This window comes from Prionailurus bengalensis, chromosome C1 (assembly GCF_016509475.1).
Source record: "Prionailurus bengalensis isolate Pbe53 chromosome C1, Fcat_Pben_1.1_paternal_pri, whole genome shotgun sequence".
NCBI lineage: Eukaryota > Metazoa > Chordata > Mammalia > Carnivora > Felidae > Prionailurus > Prionailurus bengalensis.
Window position 1 is genome coordinate 54,631,970 of NC_057345.1, and position 20,337 is coordinate 54,652,306.

Sequence of the window (20,337 nt, forward strand, 5' to 3'; positions counted from 1 at the left end):
TTTTTCAGTCCTTTAGGTATTCAGTCAGAGTATATGACGTATGTGAATGATTTTTTAAAGGTGGAAGTCCTCACACCTTAGAGGAAAACTATTCTCCTTTATTCACTGAAGTCTTCCTGTGAATCATTCCTTAACTGTCACTCTCACTGACTAGCCTTAGTTTTGCTTTGTCAAATTTTTATGAGCTCAGGCTGGCCCTGGTGGCAGTCATGGCTGGTACAGACTTTTCATAACATCTGTACACTTCAAGCACCACCATATTCTTTTCCCTTCCATGTGCCTTTTAAAGTATCAAACCTGCTTTCCAGTGTATTTCTAATGAAATTTCAGGTTACAATGATCTGCTTTGGTACTTGAGACACTTGTTTGGATTCCCCTGTCCATATATCTCATTTGTATGCCCTTGTGAACAAAGCACACACACACACACACACACACACACACACACACACACACACTGTCTTACATAGCCACCTGCGCGTGCATGCGCACACACACACACACACACACACACACACACACACATGCAATGCTTGACTTTGGACTCTGCACTTTTCCCAGCAGCTTTCATTCTTCCCTGTTGTTACCTCCCTTTCTGTTCTGTGAAGTTTTGGCTTTCAGAAGTGACTTTGCTTCTAACTAACAGAGTGGCTGCTGTGGCTAGCCCTTGAACAAAGAGCTTAAACAGAAGAATGAGGGTAATGTTTATTGGAATAAAGATTAGCCTTTAAATTCCTCAGGGGAATGAACCAAATCCAATGTTTTCCTGTGAGCTGACATTTTTTATATAGATGCTGTTTTGGATCTTCTGGAGAAGGGAAGGGGGAAAAAAACTTCAACAAATCAGCTTTTTCATTCAGAAATGGAATTTGGGGGGCTGTTTTAGCAAGGCTTTTGACAGTCCCTGATTTAATGTTTTCACTGTGATGAGAACAGTAGCTGTACAAATCTGATGAAAATCTGAGCGATGGAGGGTGTTGTTGAGGGGGAAACAGAGTGCGATTATTTAAATAATCCTAGGCCAATAAGCATCTGGTAGGTGGAGTTAGTGTTGTGTGCATTATAGGGCAAGATAATTCTGAATGAAGACTTGAAACATCTCATGTGTTGGACAGGCTCTAGTTCTGCTTTTTGTGCAAACAAAACAAGGTTTTGCCGACTATCCATTAGTGAGTGCAGCTCCTTTGATAAGATTAAAAAATACATGTAAAGGATTTATCAGAAGCCCTTATGAATATTTCATGAGTTGATATATTCAGCTGAATGAATTCAGTGAGTGTCAGTGTGTCGCTGGCAGACAAGCCTCATCCACAAGGAGGCTACTGACATAGGAAGCACTTTGGCGCATTTTCAGAGGCGAAGCCAGGCTGATAAAGCTCCTTGTGACAGCCTGAGTTACCATTCTTCGAGTATGCTGCTCTTGCTCTAAGCAGCTCAAACACTGGAGCCGCAGCTTCCGAAATTAAACTGGAAAACAGTTTGCAGACTCATCAGCCTCCTAACCTGCAGCTGTGTCTCTGCTATGTTTGAGGTTTTTGTTTTGGGTGGTGAAAGCCAGCGCTCCATATAAGACATGACAGCAAGAGAGTCTTCAAAAGAACTTACTGCTTCTGAATCTGAGGTTTGCATAAAGACTTTCAAGGAGCAAATGCACTTAGAACTGGAGCTTCCAAGATTACCGGGAAACAGACCTACATCTCCTAAAATTTCTCCACGCAGTTCACCAAGGAACTCACCATGCTTTTTCAGAAAGTTGCTGGTGAATAAAAGCATCCGGCAACGTCGGCGTTTTACTGTGGCTCATACATGGTAAGACGGGACTTGGAGGTTTCTGTGGTGCTTTTCAGTAGCGGCAGTGATTCAGAAATGTAGAAAACGAACATTTGAATTTTGTTCATAATGCATACCACAAGTGTGAAACGAATGGAGAGCGGGTCTGCTGAAGAATACATAGAATACATAGTGCACTGTATATTAAATTATCATTGTGCTGCCAAGCTGTTTCCAGATAAAATGAGCCTTTAACTGTAGGGAGTCTTTAAAGTTACTGCTCACCAAAGTATACCTAGCCGATTCTAGGTAAATTAAATACTGAAGGAGTTTTTAACATTCAATGTTTTGTTTAATCTCTGTTGAGGTGATAGCTGACTTCTTTCGGTATGTTTGGTGGCTGTTGTTGATATGTTTTAATTGCGTATTTTTGGTACGAGACAAATGGTTGAATTTTAGTTCTGATTTATTTCTTATGGCAATGTGTAATATAAAGTCAAACTTAATTATTGCATTGCCATGTATGTTGTGTAGAAACTAGTGCGATTTTGATTTATTGGCTTAAAGAAAAGGAGAACTAAATTCCCACTTCTGAAATTACATGGTTAATTAGTCTTATTTAGATTCAAATTGCTATTATCTTGAAGAGCCTCTTGTAAAAAAAGTAGTAACTTCAGAATTATAGGCAATAATAAATAAATCCCCAGTTTACTTAGGAATGCCAAGTAAGTACATTCAAGAACTTTCTGTAAAAATTGCACTGAGTCTGCCACCTTTAATGTATGTGTTACATACAATGGGGTAATTCCTTAAACCAGTATGATAATGAAATGTTAATAAAGCACAGTAGAAATTAAATAAACTTTAAGCACCAAAACTGGGGCATTTCTGATTTCTCTGGAGGATGTATTTTCTTTCAGATTGAGAGACCCTTCAAAATGGGGTATCTGGATAGTTTTTATTTAATAGGGACCATAGCAATAAAGGGAGCTGGTACCTCTTAAAGGCAATTCTAACACAGTGATTGTGTGACTGCATATTAGGTTGCCAACCAACATTATAAACTGAGGATATCTGGATATCTGGGTTTGCACATTAGTATTTACTTAAATTCTGGTTTCCACTCATCTGAAATGTTTGTCTCATCTACTGCACAGTGCATTGGCAAATTCAACTTACCCCTAGAAATATGTAGCTTGCCTTTGATAGGTACCACATGGTGAGCCAAAAGATACTTTACCTAGTTAAAATGGTATGGTTGTTTTTGTTTACTGAGAACGGACTGTTGTTCATATAATTGCTCTATTGAAGAATTTTCCTGGTCATCTTTTTGATGAATTAAATCTTAATTATAGTCTCATACGTAGAATGCACGTGATTAGTTTTTAAAAACCTACCAATGGTAGCATTTGTATAAAGAGAAGATTTATATATAAGTGTATACTGAAGAACGCCTTTCTCTCGTGGTTTACTCCACTCCTAATGTGTATGTATTTTCATATAGTTTGCTAAGTAGTATAACTGGATAGGAGAAGGGATGTGGGTATAATTAGTTCTCATAAAAAGAACAGAGATGGAAAATGTACAATTAACCAATAGGCTTATCTGTTTTACTACTTGTGTTAATATTAAACCAGTATTTTGAGAAGAAGGACATTTAATTTTAGTAAGCTAATTTTCAGATAATGGTAAATCTTCATAAGACTTTGGTAATATTTTCCTTACTGTAGAGTTTCTGAATATAATAATGTGACCTTTCTTTTTACTTAGAATAGATTTTTGATGTGCTAGGAACATGAGCTATAAATATTGGATTTTTTTCTTTTCAAAAGAATCCAAATTTTAAAGTGATTAAAAAGCCAGTTTCACTCATGCATTGTACAAATTTTCTTGCAATGAGCTACAAAAAGAGTAATTAAATGATATCTAAGGTAACATGCTATTAGAGTGATCTTCTTCTAGCTGAGGTAAAGCAAAAATTTCTACAGATTGTCAAAAAAACCCCACAAAACACATGAATTGGTTATAATGTACCATAATATAGTTTAAAGAATCCATTAGTCACCAAACTTATAAAATGACTTGAGTTATGACCGTGATTCATTTTCACCCTTTATCTCCCTCAACTCACATACTCCCCTTCTTACCATTCTTAGTAAAGTTATATCAGTTTGTTTTCAGGTCCTGATTAAGCCATAAATGCATTTATTTCTATTGTTTAATTTGAGTGTATGTTTAATATTTTTCAAATTTATTTGCATGAAACATTCCATGAAAATGTCTTTTTATAAAATATACACATATGTATTTGAATGACTTTTTCACTCATCTTAAAAATTATGTGTTTTTCTAGCATCATATATAATAGGAACATGAGTAAATTAGAGCACAAGTACTTTATTTTTGCCCCTTTGTCATGATGAGATGTAACTATCCTTTCACGATCAACAATTGGTATTTTCCAAGCCATGCATTTAAGTTAGAAATTCCAAGATATGCACTTAGAAGTCTCTAAAAACATGTTATTACTTTACAGTAGACAGTAGGCTTCTTTTAAGAAGACTGGATTGTTTTGATTCCAGCATTGAAATTAAAGTAATTTTCATGATGAAGCTAAACAATGCAGAAGATACAGTTTATGTCTAAACTCACTGAACAATTTTTTTTTATCTTTAGTTATTTGTAGATTTCATATTTCACTCAGATGAACATGTAGCTCTGGTTTTGAAAACCCAAATTCTGAAGTGTGGGCTAATGGCAGAAGATTTAAGAAGCACTTGTGAAATACTGACTCTGGGATTATTTTTAAAATATCTGAAGACAAAAGTAGATATTCAGTGTGTTGTCACTAATCAGAATATTCAAACAATCCTAAATCTGGAAGGAATTTGAGTGATTATCTCACTGCTTCCTTTTACCCTTGGGCAGACCACAATTACTCCATCTTTGGCATTTGGAAATCTGCCTATTTTTTATGACTTTGGAGAGATAATTCTATAATCTCATTTAGTACACAATCTCACTGTTTCATAGTCCAGGTACTAGAAAATTCTTCTGGATGATCAATCTGTATATAACATATAATATTTGTAATCTGGTTTTTGGTCCTCAGTGAATACTAAGAAAAGGCTTATAAGAACCACATGAATCCAAAAGTCATTATTAACTGGTCCCAAGTTTTTCTTTTCTTTTTTTTTTTTTTATACTCTCAACATATAGAATTGAGTACTGCTGTGAGTGAGAAAAACTTTTGGTTCAATCTATGTAGATTCCAACACCTGCTATATTTTAAATTCTTTACTAGAATGTTCATATATAGTATCTCACTTAAGTTTCATTTGGAGTATAAGAATACTCTAAATTCATGTTCTTTTCAAGATTACATGTTGCAAATATTTTTTAAAAATGTTCTGAATTGCTTTAGCTTATTCCATGTATTTTTACTCCATCAGCCATTAATTTAACTCTGAATCACCATCCCAAATTTCCAAATTTTGAAACCCAGTAATAGATACTATACTCACTGTTAGATGATATGAGAAAATATGGATAAAAAACATATCTTACATTGCAGAGTGTCAACAAAATGTGTATGGAGTTGGAAAATTAATGCCAGAGTCCTTAGGTCAGCATATTATTTTTTTTTAATTTTTTAAAATGTTGATTTATTTTTTGAGAGAGAGAGAGACAGAATGTGAGTGGGGGAGGGGCAGAGAGAGAGAGAGAGAGAGAGAGGGAGACACAGAATCTGAAGCAGGCTCCAGGCTCCGAGCTGTCAGCACAGAGCCCAATGTGAGGCTGGAAGTCACAAGCTGTGAGATCATGACCTGAGCTGAGCCAAAGTCAGACGCTTAAGTGACTGAGCCACCCAGGCGCCCCGGTAAGCGTATTATTTATCCCTAACCACAAAGAGTGACAGCTTCTGAGGCATAATCTTCTTCTACTTGGCTCCTGCAGTGCTTTTTTCCTGACTGGCCCTTGCCATAGTATCCAGCTTCTTCAACCTTCATTCCTTTGCTGATGTTCTAACCTCAGTCACTGGTTCTCCTCCATCATCATCAGCAGAGTGATCCTCTGAATAAGGTTACTGGTGATGGCCTTCACTACACCCTGTGCTCACCATACACCTATCCCTACGCTCTCTTCTTGAAGAACAAGTGTATTGGTGAGCACTGCATTCTGTCCATCTGTCCTTGCTTGCCTGTGGAATGTGCCTGCCCAGGGAGCAATATTCTTTCCATTAGAGTTAGTATCAGAAAAAAAGACTTGTGTTTTTGTCCCTTTCCCCCATTTAGTTCTACCTATAACTTGGAAATCTTTCCTAATTTTAACAAAGGTTCACGGAATGTATACTCTTGTGCCTAATAGTTGTGCAAATGTACTAAAAAACATAGCTCATGCTCTAAAGGAGCTTATACCTGATAAGACAAAGCTGAAATGACTGGGGAAGAGTAAAAATAGAACAATGAATATAGTATATGGTTGACCTTCCTCTAAATTGTAGACACAATTTATGCAATTTAGGCCTAGGTTCTTAGCTAAACTTACTATATCTTTGTCTTATATTATTCTTCAATTTACTTGAACTATTTGCTAGCTATATTGGATAAATTTTGAGAAATAGCTATGTCTTTATATATTTACTGATTGAACAAAACATTTGTTGAGAGACTACTGTGCTCCAGGCTCTACTCTGGGTTTAGGAGACACAAAATGAGAAAGATAGCCCTTGCCTTCAAAGAACTCGTATACTGCCTGGAAAACAAACTTACGCATTATTAATTAATCAGTGGTGTGTAAATAATGCTATTGAACAACGATGCCCCAATTTGTCATGAGAGCACAGAAGAAATAAAGACCTCTAGAAAGTGAATCAGTGTGTTAGGAAAGGTTTAGAGAAGAGATGACATTTGCATGGGGTCTTGAAAAGTGAGTAGCGGTTTTCCAGCAGAAGAGTGGCCAGGAAGGCCATTCTGTTGGTCAGAGAAATAGTAATAATAGGGAAATTCCATTAACCCTTAACAGTAATAAAAGCTCACATTTATTAAGCACCTGCACTGTATCTGACATTATTCTATATATATATTTATTTATTTAGTCCCATGAAGAGCCCATTAGTTATGAATTATACAGTATTATTGTTTCCAGTTTATAGGAAAAGAAGTGATGCACAGGATAAGCAATTTTCCAAGGGTTACACAGCAAATAAGGAGCTGAGCTGGGATTTGACGCAGAGCACGGGGGAAAGTGAGCAAAGTTCACTGAAGTCAAAGCATAAGATGTAAGATGGCAAAGATCGGAAGTAAGACTGTGCCTGTAGATTGGAGGCATACTTTAGAGATTCCAGTATCATGAACAAGACTTGGGGCTTTATTGCAGCATCAGTGGGGAGCCACTGCAAGGTGGTGAGGAGGGGATTGCCATAAATAGCTTTTTACTTTGGTAAGAGATTGGCAGGCATTGTGGAGAATGGCTTGGCAGATGAGGAGATTAGAAGCAAAGGGAAAAAGGAGAATGTACATTTGAGACTAATGACTTCTAATTATTGTATATATCCCATAACATTGAAAACTGTGCTTATGAAATTTTTTATGGCTTAACAAATTACTGTTTATGGAACATGGGGGGAACATATGTAAATTTGGTCTCCCCTTACATTTATCACCTATACCATGATGCTATGCATAGTATTAGCTGATGTGCACTGTCCCCAAATGCATCAAACAATCACTGCAAACGTGCTTGGGGTGCCTCTGGGGAAAACCCTAGTGCTCATTCCTCATTTGCTAGAGGTGCTTTGTGTTGTGTTTTGTGTACAGTCCTGGAGGATTTTTTTTTTTTTGACAGAAATTATCTTAGTTTACAGACTGAACTGAACGCCAGTGGAAATCTATGCCTCATAGCCTGAGTCTATTGCTTTAATCAGAGCAAGCATTTTCTCGGTAATGCAAGTCTATAAATGGTGTTTTCCTGGCCTTTTAGTGTCCACCAGTCTTCAATATATTGGATTTTTAAAATACTTCCTGTAAACAGGCTTTGTAAAGTAATGATGACGGCCCCTAAGACACATGCTGGAAGGTGGTTTGGCAAGCATGTCTGCTGCCCAACTGCTAAAGTTTATCCCCCTTTGTGAAATCCCATTTACTTTCTTTTCCCGTTCTTCCCTCTTTGTGGTCTCCCAGTTTTTCTCCTTGGCTGTTGTTTATAGATGCTTTCTTCTCTAACATCGCTGTGAAGACACCAGTAACTTTATGATTGAGGCATTTAAATGATTCTCAGGAAAGAATCCAACATGTTTACCATAGTTTACAAGGCTCTGCCTTATCTGGCTCCAGGCTACCTGTGACCTCATCTCCTATTCTCTCCCACCATGCTAGTCTCCTGTTTGTTCTTCAACAAACCTCGCATGTTTGCACTCCTGGGCCTTTGCACTTGGTGTTCTCTCTGCCTGCAAGACTAGTACCTTAGATGTTGACTTGGGCCACTCTCTCACTTCCATGCAGGCTTCTTATCACTTGCTAAAGAAGGCTTCCCTGACCCCTCTATCTAAAAAACAGCACCCTTTACCTTCTAGTCCCTTACTCTGCTTTATTTTTCTTCTTGGTAGTTATCATTACCTGAAAATACTCAACTGAAAAGACATGCTTGTTTGTTATATTGGTTTTTTTTTTCTGTTATCTGCCAACCTTTCTAAATTACATGAGGGCAGGGATTTTGTCTTGTTTACCACAACCCAGGCACCTACAAGAAAGGCTGGCACTTAATATTTGTTGGAAAAATAAAAGAAAGAATGACTATGGTTCCTGTTTCTTGCTCTTTATTCTTAGAGGATCTTTCCTTCCGGCCTGATATGAGGGAAGAGAAAAGGAAGCTTAGTTCATACTTATTCTACAAGCACCCTTATTCCTACTCCATCCATCTTTAAATAGTTGTGTTTCTTTTCTGCCAGTACAGCTACTTTAACTGGCTCTTTTCTTTTTTCTTTTCTTTTCTTTTCTCTTTTCTTTTCTTTTCTTTCTTTCTTTTTTTCTTTCTTTCTTTCTTTCTTTTCTCTATGATATTGCAGACACTGGTTTAATTACAACATCTCACTAGAGGCTAAGTGTTTTACATGGTAGCCTATTTAATTAAACCACTTTGTACAAATCATACCACCTAGTCTGTAGTGCTATAAAGTCAATATTTGTCCACAGCACTGTACAATTATTTATTTGGTTATTCTTCATGCATCAACTAGCACAGTTGGTGCTCCAGCTCAGGAAAGCTCTACATATCTCTTGTTAACTGGGTAGAAGTGTCACACAGAGGAATCTACTTGTTATTTGGTCTTTAAAATGTGTGCATGTTATATCTTAGAATGTTTAATTATCTATGTCTTTCCACTGATGCAACATTTAAAATATTGACACCAGCGAGAGCTACGGCAATTTGAGTTCTTTATAGGATTTCCCCACAGGGAATTTGGAAGTAAGAGTCCATGACTTGCAGAGTGTGGAAATTGTGAATTAACAACCCTTGTACTTTAGAAAAGACATCAGCAGGAGTGAAAATTTTCACTTGGTGCTGTCTCAATGTTTCTGTACTTCGAGGTTGAGACCTCTGTCTCTCCTAGTAATTTGTCTGACACAGATATGTTTCAATCTCATTGTGTACTTTAAGCTTAAAAAAAGAAAGTAATTTGTTGACCATCTCAGATTGCTTCTTGCTAGAACTTATGCATTTTTTCTGTGAGGGAGAAGAATGACTGCCTTGGTTGGTGCCTGGGTGGCTTAGTCGGTTGAGCTTCTGACTTCAGCTGAGGTCATGATCTCATGGCTTGTGAGTTCGAGCCCCATGTCAGGCTTTGTGCTGATAGTCAGAGCTTGGAGCCTGTTTTGGATTCTGTGTCTCCCTCTCTCTCTGCCTGTCCCCTGCTCATGCTCTGTATCTCTCTCTCTCTCAAAAATAAACATTAAAAAAATTAAAATGACTGTGGCTCTAGACCTTTCACGGAACAGAACATCTGTAACATGGCATGCACCCCTGACAGACCCACTTGTCCTCCTCTTCCTTACCTTTACCCTGCACAGCTCAGGCTTACTGGGAGTTACACAAATTAGAAATAAAGGGTGAGGGGTAGTATGGCTTCAAGAAAACTGTTTTCAAACTGCACATTCTGGAACATCAGTGTTCTAGGCACCATTTTGGGTAGTCCTTGAAAAATAGGGCACTGATGATCTTTTTCTTAGTCCCGGGTGAACAAAACAATATGGATGACTGTAAGCTTAGAGAACTTTGGAGGAGTCTCGCATAGATTCCATAATATCCAAGTACTTGAAAACCCCCAGTTTAAGAGATAAACGAGTGGAGAGAGAAAAAGTTTCTATGTATCTGTGCTTGATAAAGTTGTAGAATTCTGCAATTTATTATTTATTTATTAAAAAATTTTTTTAATGTTTATTTACTTACTTTTGAGAGAGAGACAGAGAGGCAGAGAGAGAGAGGGGAGAAGAGAATCCCAAGAAGGCTCTGCATTGTCAGTGCAGAGCCCAATGAGAGGCTTGAACTTAGAATCATGAGTTCATGACCTGAGCTGAAATCAAGAGTCAGATGCTCAACCAACTGAGACACCCAGGAACCCCTAAATTTTTTTAATGTTTATTTTTGAGGGAGAGACAGACAGAGTGCAAACAGGAGAGGGACAGAGAGAGAAGGAGACACAGGCTCTAGGTTCTGAGCTGTCAGCACAAAGACTGATGTGGGGCTTGAACTCACAAATCACGAGATCATGACCTGAGCCAAAGTTGGATGCTCAGCTGACTGAGCCATTCAGTCGCCCCTCTGCAGACAATTTATAACATTAAAATTATATTCATCTAAAATGTGCAGGAATGGCAGCAGGACAAATGAAGAGGTTGGAAGTATCTGGGACAAGGAGAGTTCAGTGAGAGTGAAGACTTAAAATTTCAAAAAGTTGAAAAAGTAGCACAATGAACATCCTTTACCTGGACTTACTAATTAGTAGTGTTTGTCTACATTTACTCTGTCTCTGTTTCTTTCTTCATATCTAACACAATGTGTGTGTTTCCTTTAGTTTGAAGAGAGCACATTTACATGGAGAACAGTAGTTTGGGGATCAAAAAGAGACTCATATTTATTTTTAAAGTATGGGATTATATTTCTATTCCATGAGCATGTTCCCATATCACAATTTGAGTTTAATTCTTTTTATTTTTTTTAATCTTTATTTATTTTTGGGAGAGAAACAGTGTGAGCAGGGGAGGAACAGAGAGAGAGGGAGACACAGAATCCAAAGCAGGCTCCAGGCCCTGAGCTGTCAGCACAGAGCCGGACATGGGGCTTGAACTAACAAACTGTGAGATCGTAACCTGAGCTGAAGTCAGACGCTCAACCAACTGAGCCACCCAGGTGCCCCTGAGTTTAATTCTTAATAGTGTACTAGCATATTGACAAGTTGTAAATAAATTTGTGTCCGCATTTTTAAAACTAAACTATTAAAACAGTTATGGTGAAGGGTTAGAGGCATCTGTAATAGTTATGACTTTTCCTAATGATAAATTGTTGGTTGTAGGTGCTTAAAACAGTTTCTAAGAGAATGGATGTCTATAACATTTAAATCTTCTTTCCCTAAGAAGAGATGTTATTTCTTTTCTAAAACTATAAAACTTGTAATATTAGAATGGTATATAATGTCATTATATACTGCACCAGAGGTTCTGTCATTGTATAGTCTTGATGTTATATTGAATTTTATTTTTTACTAATAATCCTCACTTTATATTACATTGTCTGGAGTTGAGAAAGCCAGTTGGTTTCAGTATTTTTTCTTGACTGGCTATTGAAATTTTAGATCATTAATTGTCTTGGACTCCAGTTCCTTCATTTGCAAAATGGAGAAAATAGCCTTATGTTTAAATATTTTTGAATGTTAATTTAATTTAAAAAGATATCTATCTGGGAGTGCCTGGGTGGCTCAGTTGGTTAAGCACCCAACTCTTGATCTTGGCTTAGGTAATGATCTCATGTTTCATGGGATTCAGCCCCGTGTTGGGCTCTGTGCTGACAGTGAGGAGCCTGCTTGGGATTCTCTCTCTCTCTGTCTCTCTCTCTCTGTCTCTCTCTCTCTGTCTCTCTCTCCCCCTCTCTCTCTGCCCCTTTCCTGCTTAAGCTCTCTCTGTGTCTCTCTGTCTCTGTCTCTCCCTCAAAACAAAATAAAAACAAAAACAAAACATATCTATCTGGTCCACTAGCTATTTATCTTCTAAGATAATGTATTAAAATACTTAACACAGTATTTCATGCATTATAAATGACATAATAGATACTACTGTTTAATTAAATATCTTTTTAAATCTCTAAGCATACACAAACATTCACATTATTGTCAGCCTTGGTTGGTAAGGCAGAAATTATTTTTCATTATTTGAAAAGCATCACTGGGTATGGACTGTGCCAATTTGAGAATCAAAATGAATGTGAATTTATAAAGAAATAATTTTACAATATCCACAGTGTGACCATTCCATATACTGAAGAAACAAAATATCATTTATTTATTATCATGTGATAATCACATTCTAGTGAACCGTGCGTAATTATACTGATATGCATATCAGAAGACCCAGTGTGAACAGCTTACACCCTCTAAGAAACTTTATGGCCTTGTTTGGCTGCTATCACCAGTATATTTTGAAAAGCTATTTGTTACCGTCCACTGTGTGAAGGAGAGAGGAAGAGAACCATATTGAAGTAATTCCATCTACTTGCACCAATTAGCTCAAAAGCAAAGGCAAAACAAAACAAAACAAAAAAACAAGCATAAGAAGATGCTTTGTTTATTTCAAGATCCCACATATAAAAAGCCACTATAGGATTCAGTGAACAAATGTCTTGGAAAAATTCCAGTGTCATCAAAAACTCACTTATCTCAAAATGTCTCCCTGCTACCCTTTCTATTCCTCTACAAATTAATAAGCTCAGTCTGTTTCTTACGGTACAGAAGTCCTGAGAGTGCTTCTGTGGCTTATTTGGGCCGCAATTACCTCTGCAGTTTATACAGGAAACCTCTCTCTCACCATCAGGACTATTTGTTTCCCAATGAGAGGTTGACCAAAAAAAAAAAAAAAAAAAAGATAAGGGATCCAATCTCTCTTGTTGGTATCTCAGCGGCTCATGACTTCCTCCAGAGATTTTACCCTTGAAATCCAGATGCAAATTTTAATTTCATAGGGATAACTATGGCCTTTCTCTTCACCTGTCAGCTTGCTCTGCCAGATCTGCACTCGCTCAGGAGTTAGAGTTGTGTCTCTAACATGCTAATGTTTACCAAAACAACACAGGGACTATAGGAAACTGGGTGGTCTGGTGCAGAGCACAGCATTTGAATCCCAACTCCCAACTTCTACCAGACACTAGGTTTTGGACAAACCATTGAACTTAGCTTGGTTCCTCTTTCTGCATCTGCAAAATTAGAAAAATGCTACTTGCATCTCATGAGGCCCCTATGAAAATTAAATTAATGTGTGCACAGTGCTTAGCACAATCCCTAGCCAATGACAGGTAATCAGCAGACATCAATTCACTAATGCATCCATAGCTTAAGATTCCATATAAAAACTTGTACCCTATAGATAATAATGTAAATTACTTACATATTTTATATGACATGGTTTAATTAAATAAGTGTTTATTAAACAACTGCTGTGCATATTCTTTCTTTTCACACCATTTAGTTTCATGGGATACTTCGTTTCCTAGGATTGTTCCTTATCTTAAAGCTCATATTAACTATTCTTTCCATAGTAAGGTAAAATTTAAAATGAAAAAGAAATCACCATGTGTTATGGGGTCTAATTGCTTTCATTCTTCACAAAGACAACTGCAAAGGGCTTTGTCCATAAAATGATCTGTATTCTTTAGGATTTCAGTTACCTTCTTGAATTCCATGCTTGTCTCCATTAGTGAAACTGGCTGCCAGTGAAATACTATTTCTCTAAGTTAATTTAAATATATTTCTACTAAATAGAAAACATGTTCTTTTCAAAGGACCAGAATGTCAGTGAAGTTGTTTTCCCCAGTCAGTAGAATCTAACCTCCTAGTTATTTGTTTATATAAGGAAGTTTATTCATGAGAAGCATTGGGAAAAGAGTTTAGGATCTAGAGTCAAAGAATCTAGACATGCATCCTGGCGCCACCACTTACAAACTGTTTTTTTTTTGTTTTGTTTTGTTTTGTGAGTGGGGCAGAGGTAGCCATTTAACCTTTGGAACCTCAAATTCCTCATCAGTAAAGTAGAAATAAAACAATTCTTTCCCTATTCATGTATGATATTTATAAAATTAACTAGAATTGTTGAAAAATGCAACAAACTGGAACCTATTTGCTGGAAGAAGATCAAAGATAAGATTATAGGACAGAAAGTAATGATAAACTATTTCTGAGTGCAAAATAAAGTGAGTGGCTCACATGCTGCAGTTGCATTTGGGTTGTATGTAAAGAGCATACTGTTAGTAAACATTATTAAATACCACAAACATTGTTCCACAGACATTTTATTTCATGAAAAGGAGAGGAGTTTCTGCTCAGTGGGACCACTTATGTGAAAGACTGTAATGGAGACAGGGGCCAGACTAAATGGTAACTTTGGATCTTATCTGCCCCCATGGGTCGTTACATCACCTTCATGCTTCCTGCAGAAAGATAGTAGAAAGCTCTTATAACCAATATTCAGTGAAAGTTGTATTTAGTCTTTATCCAGATGGCTATGCAGCATTTAAATCAAATTGCTCATTATATCTTGGTCATTTCTAAGAATATTTAGGGCTGAAAACAGAAATAAAGGTTACTGTTTTCCCTTTGACACAGACTTCCTTCTCACATGATCATTGATCGGGTTGGTTCTGTCTCCTAGCAATTGAAAGGCAGTAAAAGGTTATATCTTTAAGACACGTGTTTCTATTCAAGTGAATTCGTATGTAGTTGAAAAATCAGCTACCCAAATAAACTCAAAGCTTTGTGCTAATGCAAAATAAAGTAAAATAATTTGGGGCTTCACAAGAATCATGCCAAGGTTCTGGTTGTGTCTAAATTGATAAAATAAGATTTTTGGGACCCTGTCTGGGAATTGTAGACTAAATTAAGCAACTGCTTCATCTGAATAAAGGTTTGCAGAGCCTAATATTATGAAAGAGCTATCTTTATCAACACAGTACTTGCTTGGGATTCAGAGGATTTGAGTTTTAATGCCAGCTGTATTCCAGATGACCTATGAGCACATACACTGTATATTTGCTGCTGGTAGCTTTTTTGTCAAATGGAATTAAGAATTACCTGCTCTACCATCCTTACCTTATGCATTCCAGTATCAATATTGAATACAAGTGGCTACAGAGTGCTTTGGTTTTCTGCAAAGTGACTTGGCACAGACATCCAGAAGAAAAAAAGCTTCTAAGAAGTTCTATGCATAAAAGATTTTTTTAAAATGTGACTCAGCTTTAAGATGCATTAATGAATTGTGTATTTTAGGTGAACCCTAAAAATGTTTTTGCCAAGTACTTGGTACTCTGATAATTTAGATGTTTGTATTTAGAGTTTCTTAAAGCATTGTTGTATTTATATAGGTCAGTGCTTTTTCAATGGCTAAAAACCAAATAGACATCACTTACGGAATTAGTTCTGATGTGTGCCTTGCATTTCACTTTTGTATCCATTCTTATCAACAAATGTTTATTGTTGGATAAAGTAAACATGATAACACTTTACCATTAAGGAGCTTTAATCTAACCAAGGAGAGTACATAATCAATTGGCATGTACAATAACTTTATTTGATAGATATAAATGTTGAAAGGATATAAGAATAAAATATAATGCTCTCTCACTGCTACCAAGTGTTACCAATCTGATTTTGAAACTCAAGGTTGACAGAGCAATGGTGCTGTCTTCTTTCCAAATGTCTGTGAGCCTTGAATTTTCCCCTGTTATGATGACTTATTTTTTTTTCAACCATTAATCAGTAGTGAGCTATACTTGGGAAGTGGTATACCAGCAAGTAGTCTGCTAGTGTGAACAAGCAGGAAATATGCTCCAAGAGAGAAGGAAATAAGGTAGCAGGATTTAAAAAAAATTTTTACATAAAAAATTATACAACATACATATTATATCATCTAATCCTTATCTCCATTTACCGATGAGAAAACAGACTCAGAGATCAACTGACCACTGCTAGGTACCTGGCTATAAAGGAGTGAACCAAGTACCCCTTTTGTTCCGATTTGGAGTTACACAGTGTTTATATGGACAAGTTCCATAGATTTGGTGGCATTCCTCCATTCCACCTCCTTCTCAACTTCCAACTGCAAACACCTATGGGAAAACACTCAGAGTTCTCATACCCTCATGTCTCCTCATTAAAAGCTTTCTTACAGTGAGGACTTGACACATCCATTCTCATTTAAGCATGATTGACTCACGGGGTTTTTGTGTTATTTCATGTTATGGAAATAAACATTAAACCAGAAGAATTAATTTCTGCTTGGAGAATTTTGCACACTAGAGAGCAGAAGCAAAGGGAAGTATTTTGGGGGACAAAAGGGCATTTCTAATCCCCCCCACAAGTCATGAGACATAGATGATGAGCGAATGTCCCAGGCATGTAGTTGTATTTGCAAACCTTTCGTTTATTCACCACATTTAGCTCCCATCTGTTATGTGCCCATGTTTCCTGCCTTCTTCCTGTTTCTATGGATCCATTCTCTGTGTACTTGGTTGAAGCCAACCCCTCCACTGTGCACTGTATCTCCCTTACCATCAATGGCTTTGTTCCTGCACCTGCCCCTGCTCTGTCACCAATTTTCCATCCTATTAGATTATATCTACTTGTCTATGAACATGCCATAGCTCTATTCATAATATCCCTATTCTGATGATTCCCAAATTTATATCTCTAGCCAGACTTCTCTGAAGTCCAGATCTATATACCTATCCAACAGCCATCTTGACTGCTATATCTTGACACATCTAAAACTAACATGATTTTTGTCACCCCCTTCTCACTTTGTTGTAATTTATTCTCTTTCTTGGTAAAATTCAATTCCATTAGTCTAATTGCTCAGGTCAGAAACCTTGAAGTCTTCCATGACTCCTGCTTTTCTTGGTCATTTCATATTCCACTGCTTCAGCAAATTCTATCAGCTCTGCTTTCGCAATGTATCCAGAATCTGACCCCTTCTCTTTACCACCACTGCCACTGTTCTGATGATCTCATTGGGTTGTTAAATTAACCTCTTACCTGATCTTCACCCTTCCATCTTTGCAGTGTATTCCCCACACAGTTGCCATTGTGATTCTTTATAACAAGTGAGCATTTGTGCCATGTATCTATTCAGAGTCCTCCAGAGTATGGGTTGACTTATTTGTACCGTATCTGTAAGGCCCTATTGTTTTCAAACTATTGTTTCTCAAACTCTGTTCCTTCCCCTCACACCATTCCAGCCACACTTGTCTATTTTCTGGGCCTCAAACAAAATATAAGCAATATCCCCATCAAGGTCTGTGCCTTTTTATATTATCAAAATAGAATTTCCCCCAAGATATCTGTATGGCCCACTTTCTTCCTTCATTCAGGTCATTGCTTAAACTCATCTAATTGGAGAGGAATTCACTGACCATTTATATAAAATAACACTCCATATTTTGGCTTTTTTCTGCTTTGATATCTCTGTGGTTCTTATCCACACCTGATGTACACATCCATATCTATGTTCATGCCCATGTCGTATCTATCTATCTATCTATCTACCTATCTATCTATCCATCTATCTTGCTAAATCTCCTAAACCTATAAACCAAATGAGCACATGATAAACAATTAATATGTATTTGTTGAATGAATAAATGAATGAATGAATGAACGAATGGAGCAGACTCTGAGTATTTCAGTTTTAAGCATTGCGCCTCCAAGTTGAATGTGAGAAATGTGGACAGATAATTTAAAATATGAGGTGATAGATAAAATAGTAAAAGTCAATATCTCCCACCAAAGAAGCAATTTTATCTGCAAAAGTAAATTTTAAAAATACTATTAAAATTTGGAGCCCCTAGGAGCTCAGTCAGTTGAGCGTTGGACTCTTGATTTCAGCTCAGGTCATCATCCTGGGGTTGTGGGTTCGAGTCCTATGTCAGGCTCTGCGCTGAGAACATGGACCCTGCTTGGGATTCTGTCTCTTTCTCCCTCTGCCCCCTCTTCCACTCTCTCTCTCTCTCTCTCTCTCTCTCTCTCAAATAAAAACATAAACATAACAAAACCCCCCCAAATATTTTTAAAATTTAACAATAGATTAATATAAAATCTGATTGCATTGTTAACTAGTTGTGTGATCTTAGGGAAAGAACTAAATCAAGTCTGTTCTTCCCATTATACCCACTATGCCATCAATTTTATTTTATTTTTCTGAAGGTTGTCAGATAATATGATACATAATAGGCATTAAGTAGATATTATTTTTCTTTCCTTTCACATTTAATACTTCATTTTACATCTTCATGTTAACCCTCTATAATGTACCTTAACCCTCCATCATATCTCAATGACTTCCTAAATTTCCACCTCTTTGACTTTCTTCTGTTTTCTTCCTACAAGACTTTGACATCATGTAATGCTATAATCAGCCTCACCATTCCATGAAAGATTATATACATATACATATATAAAATTATATGTATAAACTGGTGAGTGCTTTAGCTATATTTCTAAGAGCAGAAAGCTGGATCAATCTTCAGCATTATAGGATAGTAATAAGTGAAAATTTATTTTTTAATTGGAAGTAAGTTTATTTGACTCACACTACAACAGTGGTTCTTACTATGTCACAAATATATCATGAATGGGAGTGGGAATGATGTTCATAGAGTAAGTGCAATGGGAATTTTACAGGAGTATAAACCATGACTATATTTCCCCCTTTGCTATAACCAGGCAATTAGCAACAGCAACATGAGTATTTTCAGGAGAGAGTATTGCAGTTATTAATGTTACTGATAGGGCATTATGTGGAAGGAAAAATATTTGGAGTCATTATATTAGACTAATCTCTTTGAAGCCAAGTGCTGTTTCTTTTATTTTTTTGGGAAATGATTTTATTTCCAGTTTTATTGTTATGTAATTGACATGTAACATTGTATAAGTTTAAGGTATACAACATAATGATTTTATATGTGTATATACTGTGAAATAATCACCACAGTAAGTTTAATCTTACTCGCATTGCATGGTAACTGATAAGTGGCTATTGAACTGAATTTCTTAATTTTTTTTCTCTAAGGTATCTGTATTTTTATTGCACATGAGACAAACTTATTTGTGTCCCTGTTTACCATTGGGATATATACAGTCAGGAGGTGATATAATAATACTGCATCTGAAATTACAGTGTATGAGGAAATCTGCACACATACCATTTGTCAAACAATTAGGATATTTCTAAAATGTGAAAAGATATACAACAGAAATTAGTGAAATGAAAGACAACCCAAATCTTGGTTTTTGATATAAACACAGAATTTATATATGGTTTTCTAGGTTATAATAATTACAACCTCTTCCTTCTAGGGACTCAGTTAAGGAACTCATTGTTGATTGAGATCTAGAATTTATAATTGTTTTCTTTTTCATATTGTAATAATGACAAATATCAGCGGTTCTATCATCACTGTTTGCTCTGGTCCAAGTCCTGTGTTTTGAACTTCCACGCAAGATTTTTTATCACAGTTTTCACCATTTGGGATCTCTTAAGTGTTGTTTACCTTTCAATGAAAGACAATCTTTTAAGGAGTTTATGTCCTAAATATTTTCTGGTTTTGCAGTAGCACACAGCAGACATAGTTATTGTGTTTGGATTGGGATTTTCATTTTTAACATGTTCTCAAATTCTTTAGACATTTAATGTTTCCATCTGGTCCTCATAAAAGATTTCACATTTGTAATGCAGCTCAGGTTCCTGCTCAGAGAGCATCATTATAATTCTATCCATGACTCCAGTTTGATAGAGCAGATACTTTTTTAACTTTGGATTTTTTTTGAGCTTTTTTTTTTCCTTTTTTAAAACCTAAGAATAACACTTGATTTTAATGGTGCATTTCTCTCTGGAAACAATTGTAGTGTGTGTACCATGACAACAAGCATGCTCCTCACTTCCTTCTGCACAGTTTGAAGCTGCTAGGGTAGGAGAAGTTACCACACTGTGAGTCCGGTACAAGGAAACTTCTCAGTCATCATATTTCCTCTTCATTAAACAATCTGTTCTCAGTCATCACAGATGGAGGGGATATTTTCAAGGACTTGAATGTTTTCTTGAAATAGGCAAACAAGCCATGTTAAATAGTAGGTTCTAGGACACAATTCAAGCAAATGTCCATAACTTCTAGCAGGGTCTTTTCCATTTAGTTAGGTGCTCAGTACATGTTTAGCCGATACAATATGCCATGTAATGCTCTAACATCTTCATAAATATTAAATCAATTAATCCTCAAAGCAACTTTATGAATAAAGTACTGTTGGTATCCCTACTT

The 20,337-nt window shown here is 36.5% G+C and overlaps 1 protein-coding gene across 3 annotated transcripts in view; it reads left to right on the forward strand.

Annotated features, from left to right (window-relative positions):
• Window positions 1-20,337, forward strand: part of PDE4B (phosphodiesterase 4B) — a 528,080-nt gene that overhangs the window by 164,808 nt on the left and 342,935 nt on the right. Inside the window, exon 1 of one of the 3 annotated variants that reach the window (XM_043575199.1) lies at window positions 1,348-1,809. The exons of the other annotated variants lie outside the window; for them this stretch is intronic. Within the exon in view, the coding sequence (XP_043431134.1) occupies window positions 1,574-1,809 (236 nt within the window). The 5' untranslated portion in view covers window positions 1,348-1,573. Of the gene's footprint in view, window positions 1-1,347; window positions 1,810-20,337 lie in introns of those variants that run through there. 3 annotated transcript variants of the gene reach the window in all.